At 38.3% G+C, this 23186-nt stretch overlaps 2 protein-coding genes and 1 long non-coding RNA gene across 3 annotated transcripts; 2 read left to right on the forward strand and 1 right to left on the reverse strand.

Moving 5' to 3' along the window:
- The first annotated feature begins 3213 nt into the window (after positions 1–3213).
- On the forward strand, positions 3214–11824 carry slc23a4 (solute carrier family 23 member 4). The gene is made up of 12 exons (XM_014973743.2): positions 3214–3276; positions 3700–3834; positions 4614–4771; positions 5837–5996; positions 7104–7285; positions 7532–7652; positions 7733–7889; positions 9704–9957; positions 10028–10192; positions 10288–10396; positions 10467–10562; positions 10760–11824. The coding sequence occupies exons 1-12, from the start codon at positions 3229–3231 to the stop codon at positions 10996–10998; spliced, it is 1824 nt and encodes a 607-aa protein (XP_014829229.2). The 5' UTR covers positions 3214–3228; the 3' UTR covers positions 10999–11824.
- Positions 11825–11938: 114 nt separating this feature from the next.
- On the reverse strand, positions 11939–21868 carry LOC106907863 (protein FAM180A-like). The gene is made up of 4 exons (XM_088006709.1): positions 21706–21868; positions 20637–20978; positions 12743–12840; positions 11939–12660 (listed from the first exon to the last, which is right to left on the reverse strand). The coding sequence occupies exons 1-4, from the start codon at positions 21866–21868 to the stop codon at positions 12331–12333; spliced, it is 933 nt and encodes a 310-aa protein (XP_087862835.1). The 3' UTR covers positions 11939–12330.
- On the forward strand, positions 17496–18721 carry LOC148158601 (uncharacterized). The gene is made up of 2 exons (XR_015762996.1): positions 17496–17783; positions 18423–18721. It is a non-coding gene; the product is annotated as an uncharacterized LOC148158601 (long non-coding RNA).
- Positions 21869–23186: the final 1318 nt, after the last annotated feature.

Here is a 23186-nt window from a genome sequence, read left to right on the forward strand (position 1 = left end):
ACCAGGTAACTCTGAACCCACTGGTTACTGCAACAGTCTAAAGTCTAACTAAAAAAATAAATAAATCAGAAGTTGTATCAACCTTCCAGACCTGTTGGGTTTTCTGGTTCTGGTCTGATTCCCAGAATCAGAACCAAACATGGAGAAATAATTTATGCTCCTCTCTGGAATAAACTTCCAGAAAACAGCAAATCTGCTAAAACACTGAGCTCCTTTAAACTAAAGGCTGCTTAGCTGCCTTTGATTAATAATCACTGGAACTTATTAGTTTAATATTACAACTTTTCATCCCTTTCCTTTATTCTGCCAGTGCAGTGCCTCCTTTTTCATTTGTTTTGTGTTTCATCATTTAAAACACGTTGAATTTTCCTGTTGCCTAAATGAATCAAACAATTAAACATGGCTTACTCTTTTAGGTGTTTTCTGGTGTTAGCTCCATATTACTGTCTGTTGGCTTCATAATTATCTTGTGAATAGTTGATGACCGCAAAAAGGCAGGTCAAGTATCCCCAGAGGAACTTGTACCATAATTTGAGAATCTGAGGTAAAAATGCATGAATGATATTAAATATTAGTTTATGCTACGTCTGGAAAAACAGCATTAGTAAGAAATGTTTCCAGTCTTCAGGGTCAAAGTTTAATCAAAGTATTTTGATAATCTGCTCAACAAAGTTCCTCAGAATATTGAACCTAAAAATATTTTAAAACATTTATTTAGGAATCTAAATAATTATTAATTAAACAACTAAATGCTTATTACTCTCAACAGAAAGGCTGTTGGTCTAACAATGTGATTCAGGTCTGTGTGCAGACTGGGGAGTCATGAGCAGCGAAGAGAAACAACAGGAAGCAACAATATAATCTACACGAATAATAAAATTATCATTAACAGCAAGTTTAAATTTAACTAACGAGCTAAAGCAACAAATTGGTGAAGAAATTCTATTAACTAGTTTATGATATGGAGATTTGTTTCTTTAAAAACAACCAGAAGCTTTATTTTTTAAATGAAATGATCCTGGTTGAGACTTTAAAATGTTTTAGTCCCGTTTGAGTCTCCTGTGGGTCTGAACACTCCCTGCATTGTTTCTGAGTTCAGCTGATTGAACTCTTGCTTCACTGTTCCAGCGTTAAATCCTAAAAAGAGCATAGAAACAGGAGATTCCTTTAATGAGACAAACTGAAAGCGGCGGCCGGACCGGCATGTGAACGATCAGCGCCGCTGATCCACTGGAAATGACTCGGCTGTCTGAGGCGGATTCATAAACCAAATGGATTCTTTACAGAGGTCGTCACAAGATCCCAACACAATGCTGCCGACCGGCAGGACGGGAGGCAACAAGGGACATTTCCCAACGAGAAACGGCGGAAATAAAGGAGAAATTACCTCTGCAGAAGAATTTCATGTGGTGATTACGACATGAGACCAGGCTCTGCTTCCTGAAGAGTTTTAACATTTAACAAAATAAGATGAAATTCTCAACAAGCAAAAACAAGTATAGTATTTTCCACATAATTTTAACTCAGAAAACGTTTTATTTTTCACATTGAATGTTCCAACTTTTCTTCTTGTATAATTTTTTCTCACCCTGCAGGTAAAATAAACACAATGATTCATTCAGCTGCGTTATGGAAACGTGTCAAATCCACACTTAATATGTTTTCTTTGTTTCCCAACATTCGTCCTACATATTTTAGGACTGAAATGATTAATCACATTAATTGTTATTAATCGATTATTGAAATAATAATAATATAATAATAATAATACATGCTTGAAAGAAATGTAATTTGCTGAAAAACCCCAACAAACTCAAAACAATAATGAAGCCAAAACTACAAAAAAGAAGAAAAAAAAGCTTTGCATTTAATAATAATAATAATAATAATAAATAATAATAATAATAATAAATCTTTTTCTGTAAATCTATTCTACCCAAAACTCAAGTTGCAGTTTTAGCTTCACCTTTAAATCCTGTAAAATAATCTCCTATTAAGCACCTTTTGCTATCCAAATAATCTGTTAATCCAGATAATATTCTCCAGATTCTCACAGGCTGATGTTAGAAGGATTACTAGCTGCAGATTTATCCTCTTTTCTCCCAGTAACTTTATTTAAATTAAGTTGCGTTGCTGCTGCAGGTTGTGAGCTGCATGTGATTTCTAATTTCTAAAAACTATTCTGTTCATGTCGTCATCGTTCAGGAGAACCATTGGTGCCGACAATCATGTCCAGAGTAAAAACATACAGAAAAAGCTGAATTTTGGCAGCTTTATCTACTTTTTACTTTACTGAAGCTGGAGAAGACAATCTGTTGTTTTTTCACATCTCTGCTACATTAAGCGGTATTGTTGAATCATTTGCACCTGTTATTATAAACTTCAAGTTTGGAGTGAAATGCTATTTGCTGCATACCCACAGTTTATTTCTGTTTTGTGCACATAAGTGTCTTCAAGCAGTCAGTCTTATGAGGTGAGGTGTTCAGTATTGAAAACTGCAGAGACGTTCATGCCAGAAGTGTGACAGTAACTTTCTTCCTTCTGGACTTTAACTAGGTAGATGTGGGCTGCTATCAAACTCTCAATTTACACTAATAATGTAATTGAAGCTAATGGCATTTGGAGGGAAATGGAGAGGTACGGTAAATTGGGAAATGAAGTTATGACTTACAGCGGCTCATGAACAAGCCTTGTGTTGTGTGATACTTTGCCAGCACGTGATGGTCACAAACACAAATATGTGTTAAAATTAGAAGGAAACTGGAGCAGTTTGAGGAAAACTCACAACCAACCGATACAAAATGCTAAAAACAAGATTTACTCAAAGTGGAACAAATTTACCCCCAAAAGCAGCGAAATAACAGCAATAATCCTGAAAGGAGGTGAGAACAGGAGCCAGGCTGCAGAGGTTCTGGCCTCAAAGGTTTCCTCTTATGAGATTAGTTTGTTTTACAGTGAAAAGGACAGAAGATCTCCAGCCTGCCAGAAGCTGGTTGGTCAGCTGCTGCTACTGTTGTAATTCGGTTCACATGAGCGCTCGGCTGGACCCATTTCAGTCAGCACGAGCTGCAGTCCCATGTCTGAAATTAGCTTTTTCTTAGCAGGCTGTCCACCCCGCCCACGCTACCGCCTCCCAGACGCTTCCTTTTGTCTGGCTTTCTCCTCTTTCTTTTCTGTTTCTTCTCAAACTTCAGGAAACTAAACCTGAGCCAGCAGGTTGAAGCTGACATGACCTCAGAGAAGGAGAGCAATGGACTCGACAACTATGCCTTTGCGGTGAGTTTAATGCTTTGCTTTTATTTGATAAGAACAAGCTTTACTAAAAATGACATATCTGGAAATGAACTTCTTTCCTTATTTGATCTGGTTAAACGTGTTGGCTTTACATGCTGTCAACAGCTGGAGCTGAAGAAAATACAAAAATCAATTCATAAATTAGCATTTTTCTGCCTTACAGCTGGAAGTAAAAGCCAAAGTAGTTTTTCCCCTCATTGAATTTGCAGGACCCAAGTTCTACAGGTTCTTTGTTACTTCACTGCCTCAGGTCTAAACAAATGAAAAAATTAATTTCTGTCATAAAGAAGAAGCATTTGATTTAAATTTTCTGTAATAATTTCTGAAAACGGGAATGTTTGGGGCGTTTTGTGTCCAAACTTTTGCCTCTTTCTGACGTCTTCCTGTCTGTCTGTGGAACTGAAGCTGGAAGGACGTTTCTGTGATCTACCAGAAAGAGGAGAAGATCTGGACTCGTCTGTCGATGAAGACACGAACAAACTGGCTTACTGCGTGACAGACGTCCCGCCGTGGTACCTCTCCATCCTCTTAGGCACTCAGGTTTGTCAGGAAAAGCTTTGGAAGCCGTCAGTTTTTATGCAACATGGAGTCCAGAGTTACATAATAACAATGTAAACAAGAGAGGCAGGATTTGATTCAGGTTCTTAGTTTATGTTTCAATAAGTTTAGGGCTGCAACTAACCATTATTCTAGTAGAATATTCTGATGATTAGTTGATTAATCAGATAAAACATTTACCACATTCTGCAGATGTTTCATTTAACCACTTAAGCTTTTTTATAGATGCATTGAAAGATGCGAATAATTTTTAAAATAAGAAAATAAACATTTTGTTTCATAAAACTCAACAGTAACATTCCTTCAGTGAAGAAAAGGAGGCATCTGCGGCTTAAAGGTGAAAAGCTCCTTTTATTCTGCTGGACATCAGCACAGTGTAGCGATCATCTGGTGATTATTTTATGAATCAACTGATCAAAAGTTACTGAATTTGATTTTTTTTTTTTACAGAATTTGAACCAGTCAAAGCTAAAACTGCCACTAGAGGAGTTATGAATAGTATTTCTTTAATATCTTAAAAACAAAATGTATACTTTTTTACAGTTTTGGCTTAATTACTGCTTTACTTGTGTTGTTCTTTCAGCAAATTATAATTTTTAGTCTGTACTCCAGTTAGCAATTAATTGATACTAAATTAGTTAAATTTCACTAATTGATTTATCATTATTAATCATTTCAGTACTAAATGAATTCATGCATTAAAAGTCAAACTGTTTTCTCCTCCATGCTTACTTTTAAATGTCCCTCCTGTGTTCCTGTAGCACTGTTTGACTGCCTTTGGCGGCATCATCGCCATCCCCCTCATCCTGTCGCAGGGCCTGTGTCTGCAGCATGACGGCCTCACTCAGAGCTACCTCATCAGCACCATCTTCTTCGTGTCTGGACTCTGCACCTTGCTGCAGGTCACCTTCGGCATCAGGTAGGAACTGATACCAGAAGGATCTGGTTACCTGCTGAGGACGGACTATTAGCAAACAGAACATCACAGCTACAGCCAAGCATGGTAGTGGCAGTGTCATGGTCTGGGACTACTTTGCTTCTTTTATATCTGAACAACTTGCTGTTATTGTTGGAACCATGAATTGTGCTCCCTTGCAGAAAATCCTGAAGGAAAACATCCAGTTATCAGTTTGTTGCCTTAAACTCAAACACAGCAGCTGAACAAAGAACCTAAAACGACCAGTTCTCAGCTTCTCCACACATCGTCTGAGTGGTTTAGAAAAGGGTTTTCTGAAACCAGCTTTTCGTATTTCTGAATTTGTTTGATGATCTGAAACATTTCAATGTGCTAGAAAAGCAAAAACTGGAGAAATCTTTGACCTTTTCATGCTGTGCAGCAGAAGTGAGGATCCTGTGTTAGTTATGCAGAGTTAAGGTGACATTAAATCTGGTAAAAGCTGTTTTTGTCTTTGAAACCCACAGATTTAAAATGTGATTTCAGCTCTGAGCGCTGCAGCTCAGCCTTCCTGAATCACGTCGTCACAGCTGGATTAGTCAAGGAATTTCCATCTCATTATGTCCGGAATCTGGTTTCTGCTAAAACCCGCATTCTCCTGGCTTAGCACCACTGATGCTTTCTTGTCCTTTCCTAAACATTCAGGCATGAGCTGGCAGGAAAACATCACCTTCAACAAGCTCAAGTTTTTCTTTCCCAAAGCAAACGTCTGCAGCCATTTTCTCCTCCAATAACTTCCTGCGTGATGCTGATTTACATGCTTCACTGGAAAGTCTGATGTGTATGGCAGATAGTGAGCAGCACAGAGACAATCATTAGCAGCTGATTGCTTTAACCCACTTAACCTCGAGTCTGTGCGTCTAATAGGAGAGTCACTAGAGAGCCACTCTCTAGCTTCACATGATCTGAATTAACTGTTCACATACGGAGACTGTAGGTTTAAATTTCCTGTTTATGAATAAATCTAAATGATCTCAGACTTTAGTAGCATTTTGCTTACATTAACCACTCGGCCATCTTTGCCTCCAGGCTGCCCATTCTTCAAGGCGGCACGTTCACGCTGCTGGCTCCCTCCATGGCGATGCTCTCCATGCCAGAATTTACGTGTCCTGCCTGGACCCAAAACGCCAGCTCAGTCAACACTTCGTCCACAGAGTTCATAGAAGTGTGGCAGAGTCGGATGAGAGCTGTAAGTAAACTGTGATCATTTAAAGCTCCTGTTTTATTTTCCTCTGGGATCAACACAGTGTTTTTTAATTGAATTGAATTAAACTAACAGCTGGTCACATGACTCCACTGGGTTTTACCTCCAAATTTAGCAAACAAAGAGAAACCAAACACTTTTTGTAATGTTCTGAAAAATAAACTAGGTTTAGCACAAGCCATGGCAGCTGTGCACAGAAATGCTCAGGGTTTTATTAATGTTGTGATATTTGAAATGCAAAGATTAACAGCAATATTTTGAGTTATTTAGCCTGTCATAGGAAAAAAAGGGAATTCATTTTTGAAAGTCACATTTTCACTGTTATTCATACATTTCTAAATGTCACAGTTTTCAAACTTTATAACCCATTTAGCTCCAGTGAGCAAGCTAAATTATTAGTTTGAAGTTAAATATTTATACAAACAAATATATTTAGCTTACTGGCTAAATATTTAGTTATCTAAATAATTAGCCAGCAGGCTAAATATTCAGTCTAACCACAAAATATTTAGCTACTTAGCTAAATATTCAAGTTGGAACTAATATTTAGCCCCAAACTAAATATGTTTAGTTAGCAAGCTAAATATATTAAAACTTTGACTTTTTTCTCAGTCTCAAGGAATTGTAATTTTTCATTAAAGTGTTGCAATCATTATTTTGTTTTTGTTGTAGACTTTAGTCATTGTGATTATTTTATGTATTTTTAGGGTTTTGGTTTCAGCAATAACCAGCCAATGTGCTGTCAGATAGAAATAAAAACTCTTAAATTATATAATTTAATTTATAATAATTTTTATATATTTATAGACTGAAAATATCCTAACAAAATGTCTTAAATAACGAGGTGGGGAACTGTTGTTTCAAGGCTTTTACTGTTCATTTCTCTTAGTACAGGTTCACGACACTCCCTCTTGTGGGAGACAAGAGTATTACAAAAACAAAGACGAACGCGAATCATACATTTATAATATTTTATTCTTAGAAAATAAAACATCAGATTTTTTCCTCCTTTTTTCAAATTAAGTTTCGTTGTTTTTTGTTTTTTTGAGTATAATGACTGATGCCTAATAGCTGTGATGTTTCTGTCTCTAGCTGCAGGGCTCCATCATGGTGGGCTCCCTCTTCCAGGTGTTTGTTGGATTTTCTGGCCTCATCGGCCTCTTCATGCGCTTCATTGGACCCCTCACCATTGCTCCCACTATCGCTCTCATTGGCCTGTCGCTGTTTGATTCAGCTGGGAGCAGCGCTGGAAACCACTGGGGCATCTCTTCAATGTAATTCCTTTGACTATTTTGTATTTTTACACAAGAAAAAAACCCACCAAACTGTTTATTTCTTTGAGGAAATCTGTTTTTCTAAATCTGGTTCTTATTCAAATTCAACAAGATTAAAAAATGTCGATACCTTATCCTTAATGATGATCCTTATGCGAAGAAAGACTGTTACAGTTTTCTGTTCAGAGTCTGTTTTCTCCATCTTGTTTAAATTTCAGACTAATTTTCCTTCTGTCTGCCTCACAGGACCACAGCCCTGATCATCCTGTTTTCACAGTACCTCCGTCACATAGCCATGCCCTTTCCTACATACAGCAAGGATAAAAAGCTTCACACTTCTCGAGTCTACATCTTTCAGATTCTCCCTGTATGTAACTGAAGAAGTGATTTACGTTTTATAGAGTAAATTGTGACTGTTTTGCTGTTGTTGCCCGTTTCAATTCTCAGGTCTTGTTGGGAATCACAGTTTCTTGGCTCATTTGTTACATCTTGACGGCGTATAATGTTCTACCTGCTGAACCAGGGCAGTACGGTTACCTCGCACGCACAGACCTAAAAGGGGAAGTAATCAGCCAAGCTCCCTGGTTTACCTTCCCATATCCAGGTAAGACATTAAGATTATATCTGATTTTTATTTTATATCTCAATATATCTCAAAGTCATGGAAAATGGAGATGTTTCTATTTAAAGCCAGAGATTTGTGCGACTGTAAAAAAATGAATAAATAAAAATAAAATTGAAGCTTTTACATGATTTTACATTTTTTTTCCACAAAATAATGCAACAATTATATTATGCAATTCATGTGAAAACTAACAAATCTGTTAGAGGATGTAATGCAAATGTGAAAAAGCTGCAACAGCCTGGTTGTATAAACTAATTCGCTCCCAAAACACATTTTTCACTTTCAGGCTATTTTAAAAAGATATTTTTAATCTGGCAAACGAGCCTTATTGGAATGCATTATTCTACTTCTGAATATGATTGCATGCAAAAAGCATCAACTGGAGACGATCTATGAAAACAGTGACATCAACAAAACTGGATGTTTCTCCAAAAGCTATAAAAAAGATGGACAGAAACTTATTGGGTGCCGTTTGTTGCTACAGTCAAAAATTAACAGCAATTATCTAGAGTAGCTACCATGACACCGAAAATGGGGTTCATTTTCACCACATTATTCATTCATTTATAAATGTCACAGTTTAAAACCAAATGTTAAATCTGCAAAATAAATATTTAGCTACAAGCTAAACTTTTAGCTTAGAGCTCAGAGCTAAATATTTAGCTAACATGCTAATGCGAGCTTGCCCATAACCGGAAGTGGACTGCTAAAAACAAGAGCTGGGTCTTACGATCCTCCATGTAAATTCCTGAGAATTAGACCGCATTGCTGCAGTCAGTCACATCCATCGGTAAACGTCTGTCCTGCTGGAAAACGACTCATCCGATGTTTCCAGCTGAAACTGCGCATGTCTGAAACAATGACGAGGTGAGCGGCAGAGTTAATAACCGGCATCAAGACCCGTGTTTTATTTGGGTAGTCAACTTCCGCCCAGTGAATTTACATGTTAGCTAAATAACCAGCTTGAAGTTAAATATTTACATCACAAACCTTAACTAAATATTTGGCTTGAAACTGTAATATTTCTAAATAAATAAGTAACATGGTGAAAATATGACTTTCAGGCATCAACAATTTTCTGTCAGAACTAAGAAGTCTGGCTCCAATACTGAAGCCTTGAATTTCAAATAAAACATTCAGGCACAGATTTAATCTCCTAAAACCTTCTAGCAGAATCATGTGCTTGGATGAAACCTGATTTGAACTTTGGACCACAATTCCCTGAGCTAACAGTTTAATAAAATAAGTGATAAAACTCTGAGGTGTAGAGTTTATAATGAAGTATGAGGAAGGCAGCACAATAATTTGAGGTTAGTTTTCTTCAGATGGAAAAAAAAATTATCAGTGAGTTTTGATCCTAAACATTCAAAATGAAGAGGAATTCTGTTTCTCGGTGGAAATTACAGTTTTGAATTGGCCTAGTCAAAGTTCAGTATCAGATGTGATAGAAAATCTCAGGAGTCACCTGAAGAGGAGACTGAATATTAAAAATGTATTTAAAAAGATGTCAAATTTATGGAATCAATTTGTAGTTTTTGACATTTCTTTCTGATTAATGTGTATTATTCACATTTACCATAAGCAGGAATGTAAACTTTTGAAAGCAACAGTATAATGATGAGATCCCAAAAAGTAAAGGCGATTAAAAACTGTTCAAAGCGGGGAAGTCTTTGTGAAAGGAGCTAGTTTAGTGTTTAACTGCAGATAATCAAACGAAATATATTTAAGATGTTTATGTGATGATTTACTCATAGTCTCATTTTCTCTGTCATTCTGCTTTAAACCAAACCCAGGGCAGTGGGGGAAGCCCACAGTGAGCCTGGCCGGCGTGGTGGGGATCCTGGCCGGGGTGATCTCCTCCATGATCGAGTCTGTTGGGGATTATCATGCCTGCGCAAGATTATCTGGAGCGCCGCCACCACCGAGACACGCCATCAACCGCGGCATAGGCATCGAGGGAATCGGCTGCCTGCTGGCTGGAGCGTGGGGAACCGGAAACGGAACCACCTCCTACAGCGAGAACGTCGGCGCGCTCGGTATCACCAAGGTAACAACCTTCTCCGTGAGATCGCATCAGATTCAAAGAGCAGGATCAGCAGGATCTCCTGACTTTGCAGGTCGGGAGCCGCGTGGTCATAGTGGCCAGCGGGTTGTTCATGGTTGCCATGGGGATCCTTGGGAAAATGGGAGCTGTATTTGCAACCATCCCCTCTCCGGTGATTGGAGGCATGTTCATGGTCATGTTTGGTGTCATCTGTGCAGCAGGAGTCTCTAATTTGCAGGTAAACACCTTAAGCTAAAACAGGGAAGTTTCCTGAAAGCTTCTAAAAGATTTCCGATCCTGTTCCGACTGGAAGATTTCTGCTCATATTTTCAGTACGCAGACATGAATTCATCCAGAAATATCTTCATTTTTGGCTTCTCCATGTTCTCTGGTTTGGTCATTCCCAACTGGATATTAAAGAATCCCAAAGCTATTGCTACAGGTGCGTAATCAGTTTGTGTTACTTTATTATTAATTAGCTTTTAAAAGCATCAAACCGTCGTTGTTTCCAGGTGTGGTAGAGTTCGACCAGATGCTGCAGGTTCTTCTGACAACCAGCATGTTTGTTGGCGGTTTCTTCGGCTTCGTGTTGGACAACACCGTCCCAGGTGCTCTCACACATCAACAACAACCTCAGTGATCTAGTGGGGCAAAGGGCTTTCTGCCCAGGGCTGCACAGCATGGGAAGGCAGTGGGGGTCTTAGGCCAAAAATAATAATATTTTGAGTAACAAAAGTGTTTTCCTAAGAAGATATTGTTGTTCTAAATGAAATGGCTCTTCCTGTGTTTTCTTTGTTTCCTGCAGGATCGAAGCAGGAGCGCGGCATCCTGGCCTGGAACAAAGCTCATGAAGACGATTCGTGTGAAACTCTGGAGACCAGACAGGTTTACAACCTCCCATTTGGCCTGTCCTCCTACCTGTCCTCGTTCTCCTGGCTGCGCTACGTCCCGTTCTGCCCGCCGGGCCTGTCCAGCTCCCTGGATCCCAAGCAGCCGCTGGGAACTCCAGACCCGGGTCAGATCATGATCGGAGTTGGGTTGTGAGCCGCGGTTCCACGTCACGGTGCCGTCATTTGGGATTTTCCAAACACACCACCAGAGGCAGCTCAGACTCTGTAACATCTCAGAGACGGTGTACTGTAGCAACAGAGTTTGGATCTTATTACATAATAATTCATCTTTCATTTCCCATCATGTTTAACTGCTACATTGAATTTTAGATGAAATCAAGTGGTGAATTCAGAAAAGAAGGACATGAAGAAGTAAAAACGTAATCTCTGCCATTTCTTAGAAATAAAAAGGCGACTGCAGGGCTAAGATACTTTGACTGGACAAAGTTCAGAAATATGCAACAGCAGGCGAATGCGACCCACATCTGATGTTTTCACAGCAGGATGTGGAGCCGGACCAGGAGTCATTATTATCATTTTCAGCCATTATTTACATCCAGATTTACCGTCTGGCTTCTTCTGCTGCTGCTTTATGACAGCCGTCTCACATCAGTGACGTAAAAGTCAGATAAAGTTTGACTGTAAAAACTATCTGATACCAATTAGTTCCACATATGGAAGTGAGACAGATCAGTTTTTCAAAAGATTGGAATTAGGGCATTCAGACTGCCGTACAAAAATAGAAAAATAGAAAAATAAAAAAATAAAAAAAATAAATAAATAAATCAGATTTGGGTCGTATCACCTGCTGTTTGAACGCAGCATAGGCTGATTGTGATGAACCTCCAGGACTCCTGATGTTTTATATCTGTTCTTTTTCATGCAGGCTACATGAACAAAGCAAAAGCTGAATTTAAAAAAATCTGTGGCAGGATTTGTAAAAATGTAAACATAACTGTTGGCATGCAGAGAAAAGTTTCTGCTTCTCACGTTTTAACAGTGATCAGAAACTTAAATTGGTAAAAGAGGAGAGAAACATGTCTACTGGCCTGCTGCTGCGGAATACATTTTTGGAAAGATATTTAATCCAGTGGTGCTTTGCTTTGAAATCCAAGATGGTTTATTATTTGCAGTGGATCCTTAATTACAAGAGATTAAAATTAATCCAACATGGACACGCTTATTAAGGTTTTCAGATATTTTTCTCTCATATTTGCATATTATTTTCACTTTGTTTTGTTGTGACTCATTTAAAGTTGTTCTGTTTTTGGTCTCAGATGTCAGTTACATGCAGGTGCTACTAAATCAAATATCCGATGTAAATATGATGTAAATATGGGATTTACACTTGAATCGTCTTTTGCTGAGAATATTTCAGTGATTTCTTCATTTTGATTTCTGTTCAGTTCATTTCTGATTCTCATTTCTTTCAGTTGCAACATCTAATGTTGAATTTTTAAAGTGATTAAACTTAAACATTGAACTCTCAGTTTGTCCGTGCCAGGTCTCGTTTTATAGCTTTGTATAAACCAACAAAAGACTCTGCCCACATTTCTCTTTGGTGAACAGAAGCAGCGCTGATCATCTTCTGGGTTGTGTACACCAAAGTCATCAAGATTCGCTCAAAATCGTCCTGATGCAGTGAAGCACTGTGATCCGACAGCTCAGCTATGAGCCCAAACACTTCTGTTGGCTTCTTGGGAACGATCTCCTCACAGATGAAGTTCAGATTTCTGGTCTGACGGAGCGAAGAAAGTTCAGCATCGTCGACAGAAAACTCCCCACTGGGGTCAAAACGTATGCCGGCCATCAGGATCTGATACACAGAGAGAAGAAAGGGCAAAAATGCAACAAATGCACATTCAGAGATACATCTGGGTCATATTTATTTTATTCACCTCATATAACAAATGGGCATCACTTATGGTTTTGTAGAACGTTGGATTTCCAGCTGCTGAAGATCCTCTTTTCACTTTGGCTGCAGCAGGAAACAGGACTTTGTGCAAAAATAAAATAACAGGCAGAAGAATATTTAAATAAGCTTAGCTTCACTATCAACTTTACTTCTCTATGCACATGTTCAGGAGTAATGCTGTAAACTCTCAGAAGTGGATAAATCTTTGTGTCAAATGAAAAAACGACTTTATCTTTAATGGAGGATTTCTGCTTTGCTGCAGGTCATGAGCTTCAAACTCTGACCTCTGACCTTACAGACAAATTCTGTCTGCAGACACTAAACCTCAAAGGTACAAGGAGAATCAAAGGAGGAGCAACACATGGAAAATATTACACAGTCCAAATGATTTCAACATGCAATGCATGGTTTTAGTTTTCCTGGCTTTACCTTGCAGAATGATCACAACAGGATGTGCAGCAACGGAAACGGTTTAAGATTAAAACCTTAAGTTTAAAATAAGAGGAGCCGATCTGCTGCTGCGGTTCTTCACATTTTATAAAGTGTGAAGCAAAGATTCAGATAAAAGGAAAAAACTGAATAAACAAAGATCTCAGTGGAGAAAAAGATCAACAGATTGGTTAAATAATATGGCACAGGTTTGAAAACTGACCCAGCTTTTATTTTGGTAGCTCACTCACTCAGCAAGTGAGTTTTCATGTTAGTTAAATATTTAGTTAGAAGCTGTTCTGCTTATTCGTCTCCTGTAACGTTTCTGTTTTCATTATTAAACCTTAAGCATTGATCATCAAGCTCCTGCTGCATTTTGGTCCAACTTTAAAAATCATGTAACACGATCCACTCAGCCTTCCTGTTATCATCTCGTCTGAATTAACAGATACCAATCAAAAATGTCAATTTCCAGATTCCCAAACTGCCTGTTACACTGGGTCAGTGGTAAAAGTTTGACTTCTGGAGTCTGAGATTGACACCTGGTTCATCATGAGTCAGATTTTACTCTATTTTTTAAGAGCCAATAAACCTTTTGCTACTTATTATTCATAGTAATGAAGAAAAGACTTTATGTTGCCATATGTTTAAAAGATTATTGAGTTCAAGGCTTTTATATCTGGAGGATGAAGAAAGAAACTGAAACGGTTTTGGATCCATGTTGTTTTCTGGCTTTGCTGCTGTAAAGCAAACTTTAAAATAAAATATAAGCAGCCATGATGAAGATCATAAACTGGAATGGCGTTCATAAATCTCTCTAAATGGAGGGCACCGTCACATGCCTGGCCGCCACGCCTGGCTGCAGGCGATTATGTGGAAAACGTCAGAAGGTCCCAGAGCCGCAGACTGAACTCAGATGTTCAGCAGCTGAAAATTCACCAGGATTTACTGACTGACTTTCCTTCATAACATTTTACGTCCCATCAGTCACAGTTTTTGTCAGTGGCTTTGGTGCATTACTCACATCACTACCCAGATAGCACATGATGTTAAATCAACGTTGAAAAATAGTTAGAATCGTTGATTTTTGGTTGAAGTCGACAAATGACGGTGGATCAACCATCAAACAATCATCCAATCAAACCGTTGAAACTGTGACATTGAATCAACGTTGTTTTGTGGTTGAAATCTGATCACTGAAATGCCGAAGTCTGATTAATGGTTGATTTTTGGTTGAAGACGACAAATGACGGTGGATCAACCATCAAACAACCATCCACCTCTAGCCAAGTAACCAGTGTTGAAACTGTGTCATTGAATCAATGTTGTTTTGTGGTTGAAATCTAATGACTGAAATGCTGATGTCTGATCAACATCTGATCAATATTGAATCAATGTCAGCTGTTTTGCCTCACCCCTTCCCCTCCTCTCCTCCTCATCAGCGCTCTGGGTCAGAGCATTTTATTACTGAGCGGGGGTTATCACATTTAAATTAACCACTGCAGAGGATAGTCGGTGGTGATTCCTTTCTGTACATTTTCTTACTTGTTCATAACAATTCTCACTGACTGTGTGTGTGATATATTGACACAAAAACATCTACAACTTACTACAAGGAGTGGAGGGGTCCACCCCCACCGTTTACATGAGTGGGATGTCCCAAACACACAGCTGCTTTGCTGTTGGCTTGTTGGAAAATATGTTAATTCAATGTTGAATTATCATCACAAAGGTTGCATGTTTGGTTGAGGTCGACAACTGACGGTGGATCAACTATAAAACAACCATTCAATTCTAGCCAATTAACTAATGTTGAAACTGTGTCATTGAATCAATGTTGTTTTGTGGTCGACATCAAATAAATGAAATGCCAACGTTGAATCCAGTGTGTTTCAGCACTGGTCCTCCAGGCCCTACAAGTTTTAGGCATTTCCCTAATTCAACACACATGATATTAATTGATGTCTGATTAACGGGGTTTTGCTGAACTGAAAAAACGCAGGTCAGTTTGATTGACGTCAAGGTTTGGGGAAGAACTACCCAGATAGCACACGATGTTAATTTAATGTTGAATAATGATCACAAAGGCTGCATGTATGGTTCAGGTCAACGACAGAAGCTGGATCAACCATCAAACAACCATTCAATTCTAGCCAATTAACATTCATTGATTGAAATGCCACATCGAATCCAGTGTTTTTCAGCACCGGCACCAGGCACACTGCCCTGCAAGTTTTAGCCATTTCCCTAATTCAGCACACATGATTTTAATTAACATTTGATTAACAAGGTTTTGCTGAAGCATGCAGGTCAGTTTGCCTTGAGGATAAGGTTTGGGGAAAAACTAGTAATCAAAGTGTTCAGGTGTTTTTTGCACCCCTCACCACCGCCTGCCATTCAAACGCCCAACCCCCTTCCCTCCACCCGCCAAAAACACACACACACCTCTTTCCCCCCACCTGGGCCCATCTACCCCTCAATCGGGTGAAACAACTTTAATTTTAAGTGAGGGTTTTTAATTTTTCACACTTTATTTTTTAAAAGATTGTTTTGGCTAGTGGCCTTTATTTGATAGTTAATTGACAGGAAAGTGGGTAATGAGAGAAGGGGGGTAATGCAGCAAAGGTTGCCAAGGTCAGGAATTGAACCTGTGACAGCTGTGTTGAGGACTGAGGCCTTGATTGTGGTTTGTGCTTAACCCCTGCGCCACCACAGCACAACCCCTTTTAGGTGAGGGTTAATCACATTTTAACTTAAGCACTATGTGTTGACAACACTGAGTTGTGATTCCGTTCTGTACCCAGATTCACTAGCGGAACAAGTCAGCGTTGGGCCGGGGGGCGGGGCTAATTACCGGACCCCTAACGAATCACCAGGCCCCGTTTATCGCCTGCGCTACCAGAAACTGTTGAGCGAGGGGCGGGGAGGTTGGTCTGCGTTTTTTGGTTGATCTTTACCCAGGAAACACATCGGCTAAACCGTGAGTGAAACGGTCACTGGGACTGACTAGTATATATTCCATTGAGGGAAAGTAACTTTAACATTAAATAGACCTTTCTCAACAGGCAGTAGACTTTCTCAGTCTATAATCAGATATTTAAGCCCCCCCCCCATAGCTCTGCGCCTGCCCAGATTGCACATGATGGCAATTCAACATTGAAAAAACATATTTTGCCAACAAGCCAACAGCGAAGTGGCGGTGTGTTTGGGACATCCCACTCATGTAAATGGTGGGGGTGGACTGCTCCACTCCTTGTAGTAAGTTGTAGATGTTTTTGTGTCAATATATCACACACAAATGGTCAGTAGGACTTTTTTATGAAAAAGAAAGAAAATGTACAGAAATGAATCTTCACCCACTATCCTTTACAGAGGTTAATTTAGAATGTAATACCCCCCACTCACTAATAAAATGCTCTGACCCAGAGCTCTGATGAGGAGGAGAGGAGGGGAAGGGGTGTGGCAAAAGAGCTGACATTGATTCAACATTGATTCAACATTGATCAGTCGTTGATCAGACATTAGCATTTCATTCATTAGATTTCAACCACAAAACAACATTGACTCAATGACACAGTTTCAACATTGGTTACTTGGCTGGAGCTGGATGGTTGTTTGATGGTTGATCAACCGTCAGTTGTTGACCTCAACCAAAAATCAACCATTCTAACTATAATTCAACGTTTATTTACCGTTGTGTGCAATCTGGGCAGTTTATTGCAGCCCTCATCACCTCCTCATCTCCCCCTACTCCCTCCCAAACCTCCCCCACCCAGCCGCTCCTCCCAACCTTCTCCTCTTTACCCCCTCTCATTCCTTCTTCCCTCCCCCTCCTTGAGCTCTGGGTCAGAACATTTTATTACTAGGTGGGGGTTAATCATGTTTCAAATTAAGCACTACATGTTGAGAACAGTGGGTTGTGATTCCTTTCTGTACATTTTCTTACTTGTCTGTAAATATTATTACTGACTGTGCATAATGTGTTGACACAAAAACATCTACAAGTCTGTACTAGGAGTTGTACAGTCCACCTCCCCAATTTTACACTTGTGGTTTGTCCCAACCAAAAAGCCACTTTGCTGCTGGCTTGTTTGCTACCGGCTTCTGAATTGAATTCTCCGCTGAGCACTTTTATGGTAAGTTTTTCAATATTACTTTGATCTTAAATGTGTTTATTGAAAAATAAGGGCATTGTTTTGTGCCCATAGTAATCCTGGTTATTTTGGGGCAAAACGGATATTTTTAATAATTGAGGTCATGTCTCCTTTTGTATTATTTTCATCCTACCCACCACTCCACGCCTAAGTATGAAATCCTGCGAGATTTTGTGGGATTTGAGTTTTTAAAATAGGGCGGGGCCTATTGTTTGGTCTGGGAGAGCATGTGGTGGACAAGGAAGTGTAAGGCTGGCTGGTCCAGGTGGGCTTTAAATTGTTGTGATAGTAATCACTTGTTTTTAACTTTTTATTATGATATGCTTAGGGTCGTGCTTAAATGAGCCTCTGTACCAGAACAGCTGAGTTGTATGATTACATGACCGTCTGCAGCCATCAAGAAGTGCAGAAGGTTGTTAATCATCCACAGATTCAATCCAGGTGAGGCAGAAGGGAAACACTTAACATGTAAGGCAGGTGAAACACTGAACTAAACCTGCTAATGACTGATTCAGTCTGTTGATCCTTGGATTGGTAAGTGGTTAAATTGAACTGGACTATTGTTACTTGTGTGGGATCTTTATTAGCATATAGACACTTTTTAAGGAATTTAATCAACTTATTTGGAAATATTTGTAGTTGATGGAAGATTGAACCAGCTATTTGATGGAAGTTTATTCTGTATAAATTATAATTTTTCCAACTACACTATAAATCACCTTTTGTTTGATTTATTTGTCTCTGGTGTGTTAAATAAATCTGATCCTCCCTGAGTTTTATTGTTAGGTTTTCTGATAAACAGCCCTTTATTTTAAATATTGATTTAATATCAATATCATAAATCCTACACTATACTGCAGCTTGATGGGTAAATGCAGTTGTATATGTAAACATTAAGATAAATATTAATGAAAGATTAAGATATTAATTTAACAGTGAGTGCACATGGGGAACTATATGGTTTGTATTTGTTCTCAGACCTGTAACCAGTACAGTGTTTAATCTTTCATTGTGTTTCAGAACTTTTCAAATGTTTATCATATTTCTAACCGGCACCTTCCTCACTTTTATTTTTTTCAGCTGTTGCTCTGCAGTTTGACCGAAAGCTGACTCTTGAGGACTGCAGCAAAACTGTCAAGAAGTGGCTTCATTATGCGCCAGAATGAGAGGAAGACATCACAAGGAATCAAAGTGACGCCAACCAGAGTCAAACTGGGGTTACCACAACTTGTACTGTTTCCCTACTTCATACAGTACAAAGCTTAACTTCATGGACTCTGTTCTTCTGTGGACAACATACTGTTGTTTTGACAGTCAAAAAGGAATCAAATATGTTTAAAGATCTGTCCCTCTTTTCTTAAATAAAATGTTAAATCAAACCCATGTTGTCATTTTTAAACCTTTGTACACAGTTTACGCATCATCTGCCAATAATACAGTGTTTAACACCAGTGAAGAAACTTTTAGTGGCATGTTATGATGTAGACCTATCAGATGTAAAATGTACATAAATCCTTAACTTTCATTCAATATAAAAACAACCCAAATCTGCATGTACATCCACAGTCAAATGAGTGTTGAATCAACATTGATTCAATGTAGAATTAACACAAATCTGCATGCAGATCCACGTTCAGCTGATGGTTGAATCACCATTGATTCCTAACTTATTCAATGTAGAATCAACACAGATATGCATGCAGATCCATAGTCAAATGAGTGTTGAATCAACACAAATATGCATGCAGATCCACGTTCAGCTGATGGTTGAATCACCATTGATTCCTAACTTATTCAATGTAGAATCAACACAGATATGCATGCAGATCCATAGTCAAATGAGTGTTGAATCAACACAAATATGCATGCAGATCCACGTTCAGATGATGGTTGAATCACCATTGATTCCTAACTTATTCAATGTAGAATCAACACAAATATGCATGCAGATCCACAGTCAAATGAGTGTTTAATCAACATTGATTCAATGTAGAATCAACACAAATATGCATGCAGATCCACGTTCAGATGATGGTTGAATCACCATTGATTCCTAACTTATTCAATGTAGAATCAACACAAATATGCATGCAGATCCACAGTCAAATGAGTGTTGAATCAACATTGATTCAATGTAGAATCAACCGAAATCCGGATGCAGATCCACGTTCAGATGATGGCTGACTCAACATTGATATAATGTAGAATCAACATTGATTCATAACTGATTCAATGTACTATCAACACAAGTATGCATACAAGTTGACATACAGATGATGGTTGAATCAACATTGATATAATGTCAGTTATGGTTGAAACCCTAACGTTGATTCAACATACAAGTCACCGACCACTTTCAATGTTGTTTCAATGTCAGCGTTCAACGTTGATTCAATGTTTCTGGCTGACATTGATTCAATGTTGTTTCAATCATTCTGTGCTATCTGGGTATTGACTAGGACTGTAACTTTCATTTTGATTAATTAGTTACATCGATTTTAACACGGTAAGCATTCTACCACCATTCATCGCTCTTTTCCCCTTTTACATACTTAAGTTCTGGCTGGAACCTTTGTATTTGTTTCCGGAACACCTGTAAATATGATGCACAAGTGCTAACAGCAGCAAGGACAACAGAGCCACTTCTCTTGGCCCTCTGGGGGTTAATTAAACTATTGTTGTGCTAAAGTTGTGCTAAAATCAGTTAGCCTCTCAGCAAAACTGTTTAAGCTTAAAATAGCATCTCAATGCTAAACATGTAGCTGCAGCACAGATGCTAACGATAATGTAGCATCCACAGTAGCAGCTAACGCTAATGTCAGCATTTCTGAAGAAGCTCCATGAATGATCAGAGAAACTCTGGAAAGATGAATGAATAGAAAAACACTTTGCTCCAACCTGGAGGCTGAACAGGTTAAAAACTACAATCTTTGCAGTTGAACTCATATATTATATCTATTTACATTCATTCAGCAGCAAAAAGGAATCTAAGCTAAAACAAACATTCTGCCACATGAAATCAAAACATTGATTAGAGGCTCTGACATCTAATAAAAATGATTTAATTGGTTCTTAACCTGATCCGATCTTGTTATCGTTTATTCTGAGAAAGTTTTTAATTTCTTAAAGAGGAAACTTCAAACTGCAAAGTTTACTGCATAAAGACAAAACAATAATATATATATCTAGATATATATATATTTTAATTAAAAAGACATAAAGTCAGATATAAAATTTAGAACTACAACATCCATTTTTCTCTATTATTAATAGCTGGGCAACAATCCATCTCACCTTTTGTCTGGGACTTGGTGACATCGGTCCTGATGAAGCAGTAGAAAAGTCCAAACATCACTAGTCTCCAGGAAACCATGGCAACCAGATCTACCTGAGGATGGAAACCAGGCTGAAGTTTGTCTTGGTGTTGGTGAAAACTCTGTGTCCTCTGGTTCAGTTTGTCTCCTGCGTCTCCAGTCCAGCAGCTCCGTGTTTCACCGTCCAGTAAACTTTCTTCTCTGCTGTCCTCAGACTCTCTCTCTCTCTCTCTCTCTCTCTCTCTCTCTCTCTCTCTCTCTCTCTCTCTCTCTCTCTTTCTTCCCTGAACATCTGATTTCTCTCTGTTTTGTGTTTCTGCAGCTGCATTTTAACACTAAGATGGTTTCAGGTTCAAACTCCTGCTTCTGGTTTATTTTAGTAACCTTTGTAACACATTTCCTTTTCCTCTGACTAAATAATTTATGTTGTATTTAACATCCAGTAGTGAAAAAGAAAGATAAAAATGTCACTAAAACGTTACTTTTAGCTGCTGTTTGCATGTAAGAAACTCAGTTAAGTCTTGGAAAACTATCTTCAGCCAATACAAAGTGTGTATGTATGTGAAGTCCAGGAAAAATGATTCTTAGGTTTAACATTTTTGGTTCAGTGTAATGCAGTTTGGTTGCCGTGACTACAGATCTTTAATTTCAATCCATTTACCAAGTTACCCAAATATGTTTTACAAATAAAAATCTAGAAAAACCTGGAACCAAAAATTTACATAAGCATAATAAATAAATAAATAAATAAATAAATAAATAAATAAAACTCTGTCTGGAGTTAAATCAGACCAAACGTTTCTCATTTCAGGTCAGTTAGAATCAACAAAAAGCCAGAAAACATAGCAAGAATTTTTTTGTAGCTTTCTTTGAATTCAGAAGTTTACATACAAAATCAGGGTTTTCCTCCACAAACCTCAACAATTTCCAAATGCTTGAAGTTCATCTGTTCAACCATAAACATGGTTCTGGAAGGAGACGGGTTCTGGTCCAAAATGTGCAGATTGAACTCAGAACAAAAGTCAGTGACTTTGAGAAGAAGTCATTACCCACAGCGAAACTGTCCAGTACCGACATAAAGCCGCTCAGTGAGGAAGAATAAAACTGCCAGAATGCCGTTTGCAGACGCACAGAGACAAAGACCTTCATTTCTGGAGACACGTCCTCCAGGCTGACGGGACTGACGTGGGACAATGTGGACATGATGACCATCGGTACATCTGGAGCAACAAACCCTGCAGCATCATGATGTGGGGTCTTTTTACTGCAGGAGGAACTGGTGCACTTCCTGAAACAGATGCATCATTAGAGAAAGAACATTATGCAGAAACATTGAAGCAACGTCTGAAGACATCAGCAGGAAGTAAAGGTTTGGGTTAAAAACCGACCCGAGGTTTCAGGACAACAAAGTAAATGTCTGTGTCCTTCAAAGCTCTGACCAGAACCCTACTGAGAAACTGTGAGCATATCTAAAAAGATGTGTGACCCGGTTCCACTGGTTCTGCCCAGATGAACCGACCAGAACTTCAGTTAACTGCTGTGAGAAGTTGGAGGAAAGAAACTAAAAAAAAAAACTGATTCTGAGCAAATTTATGCAAATTCCTGAATTCAAGAAGAGTTACAACAAAAATCTCTACAAAATGTTTTCTGTAAGTTTTCTGTTTTTAGCAAACAGAAATAAAACAGGAGACGTTTGGTCTGCACTAACTTCAGTCAGTGAGGAGAAAGTGTCGTATCTTTGTATTCAGTGAATGTAAACTTCTGGTTTTAGCTCTTCTATGTCTCATATTTCTGTCTGCATCTTTTTGAACCAAACAACAAACTTCTTTTCACTTTCTTTCAACAGCAGCTTTTTTATTCTTTCATAAATGCTGGATTTGAAAATGCTTTATTGAAATGAAAACAAACATCAAACATAAAACATGGTACAGTAAATAAATAATAATAATTGTTAGGCAGCTACAATAAATTATAAGTGCCCACAAAAACAAATTAGAAAATACCAGACAAACAATAAAAACATCAATATTCTGGAAAGCTGAAGTCCCTGAAAACATTAACCAAAAAACAAATAAATACACATAATAGTTAATTTATTATTACATCTAAAAGTAAATACAGTAATGACGAACATAAAAACAAATTAAACATATTTTGTATATTTTTTCATCTTATCAAAGCATAATTATACCAGGATTATGTCTCCTAAGTCATGCTAGTTATTTCCCATAATTAGAAAAATGAAGCTGAAAACCTCATAAAGAAAAATCTTAGTTATTATTTCAACTTATTTGATGCCTCAGAATCAAAAACATCTGCAGAACCCAGAAAGCCGCTTTGTTCACCGTTTGGCACAATTTTTCCTCTCCAACAAAAAATTGACGTCAGGAATATTTACTGTGCCCAACATGGAACCACATAAAACTCATTTTATTTCCCTTCTCTTATTTTTACTGTAAAACTGAACAAAGAGTCACATTAACTCTGTAAAACCAACAAGCCTCAGAGATTAGAAGCTAGAAAAGATTTT

The sequence above is a fragment of the Poecilia mexicana genome, unplaced genomic scaffold (assembly GCF_051168715.1).
Source record: "Poecilia mexicana isolate PSO_F unplaced genomic scaffold, ASM5116871v1 scaffold_6, whole genome shotgun sequence".
NCBI lineage: Eukaryota > Metazoa > Chordata > Actinopteri > Cyprinodontiformes > Poeciliidae > Poecilia > Poecilia mexicana.

Bases quoted from the DNA above. Each gene is read 5' to 3' on its own strand.
- slc23a4 (XM_014973743.2), top strand. From the start codon at position 3,229: ATGACCTCAGAGAAGGAGAGCAATGGACTCGACAACTATGCCTTTGCG. The intron at 3,835-4,613 runs GTTTGTCAGGAA...GTGTTCCTGTAG, and splicing joins CCATCCTCTTAGGCACTCAG to CACTGTTTGACTGCCTTTGG. The intron at 7,653-7,732 runs GTATGTAACTGA...TTCAATTCTCAG, and splicing joins ACATCTTTCAGATTCTCCCT to GTCTTGTTGGGAATCACAGT.
- LOC106907863 (XM_088006709.1), bottom strand. From the start codon at position 21,868: ATGGTCATCATGTCCACATTGTCCCACGTCAGTCCCGTCAGCCTGGAG. The intron at 12,841-20,636 runs GTGAGATGGATT...TTTTGCACAAAG, and splicing joins CACCAAGTCCCAGACAAAAG to TCCTGTTTCCTGCTGCAGCC. The intron at 12,661-12,742 runs GTGAATAAAATA...TCTGTGTATCAG, and splicing joins ATGCCCATTTGTTATATGAG to ATCCTGATGGCCGGCATACG.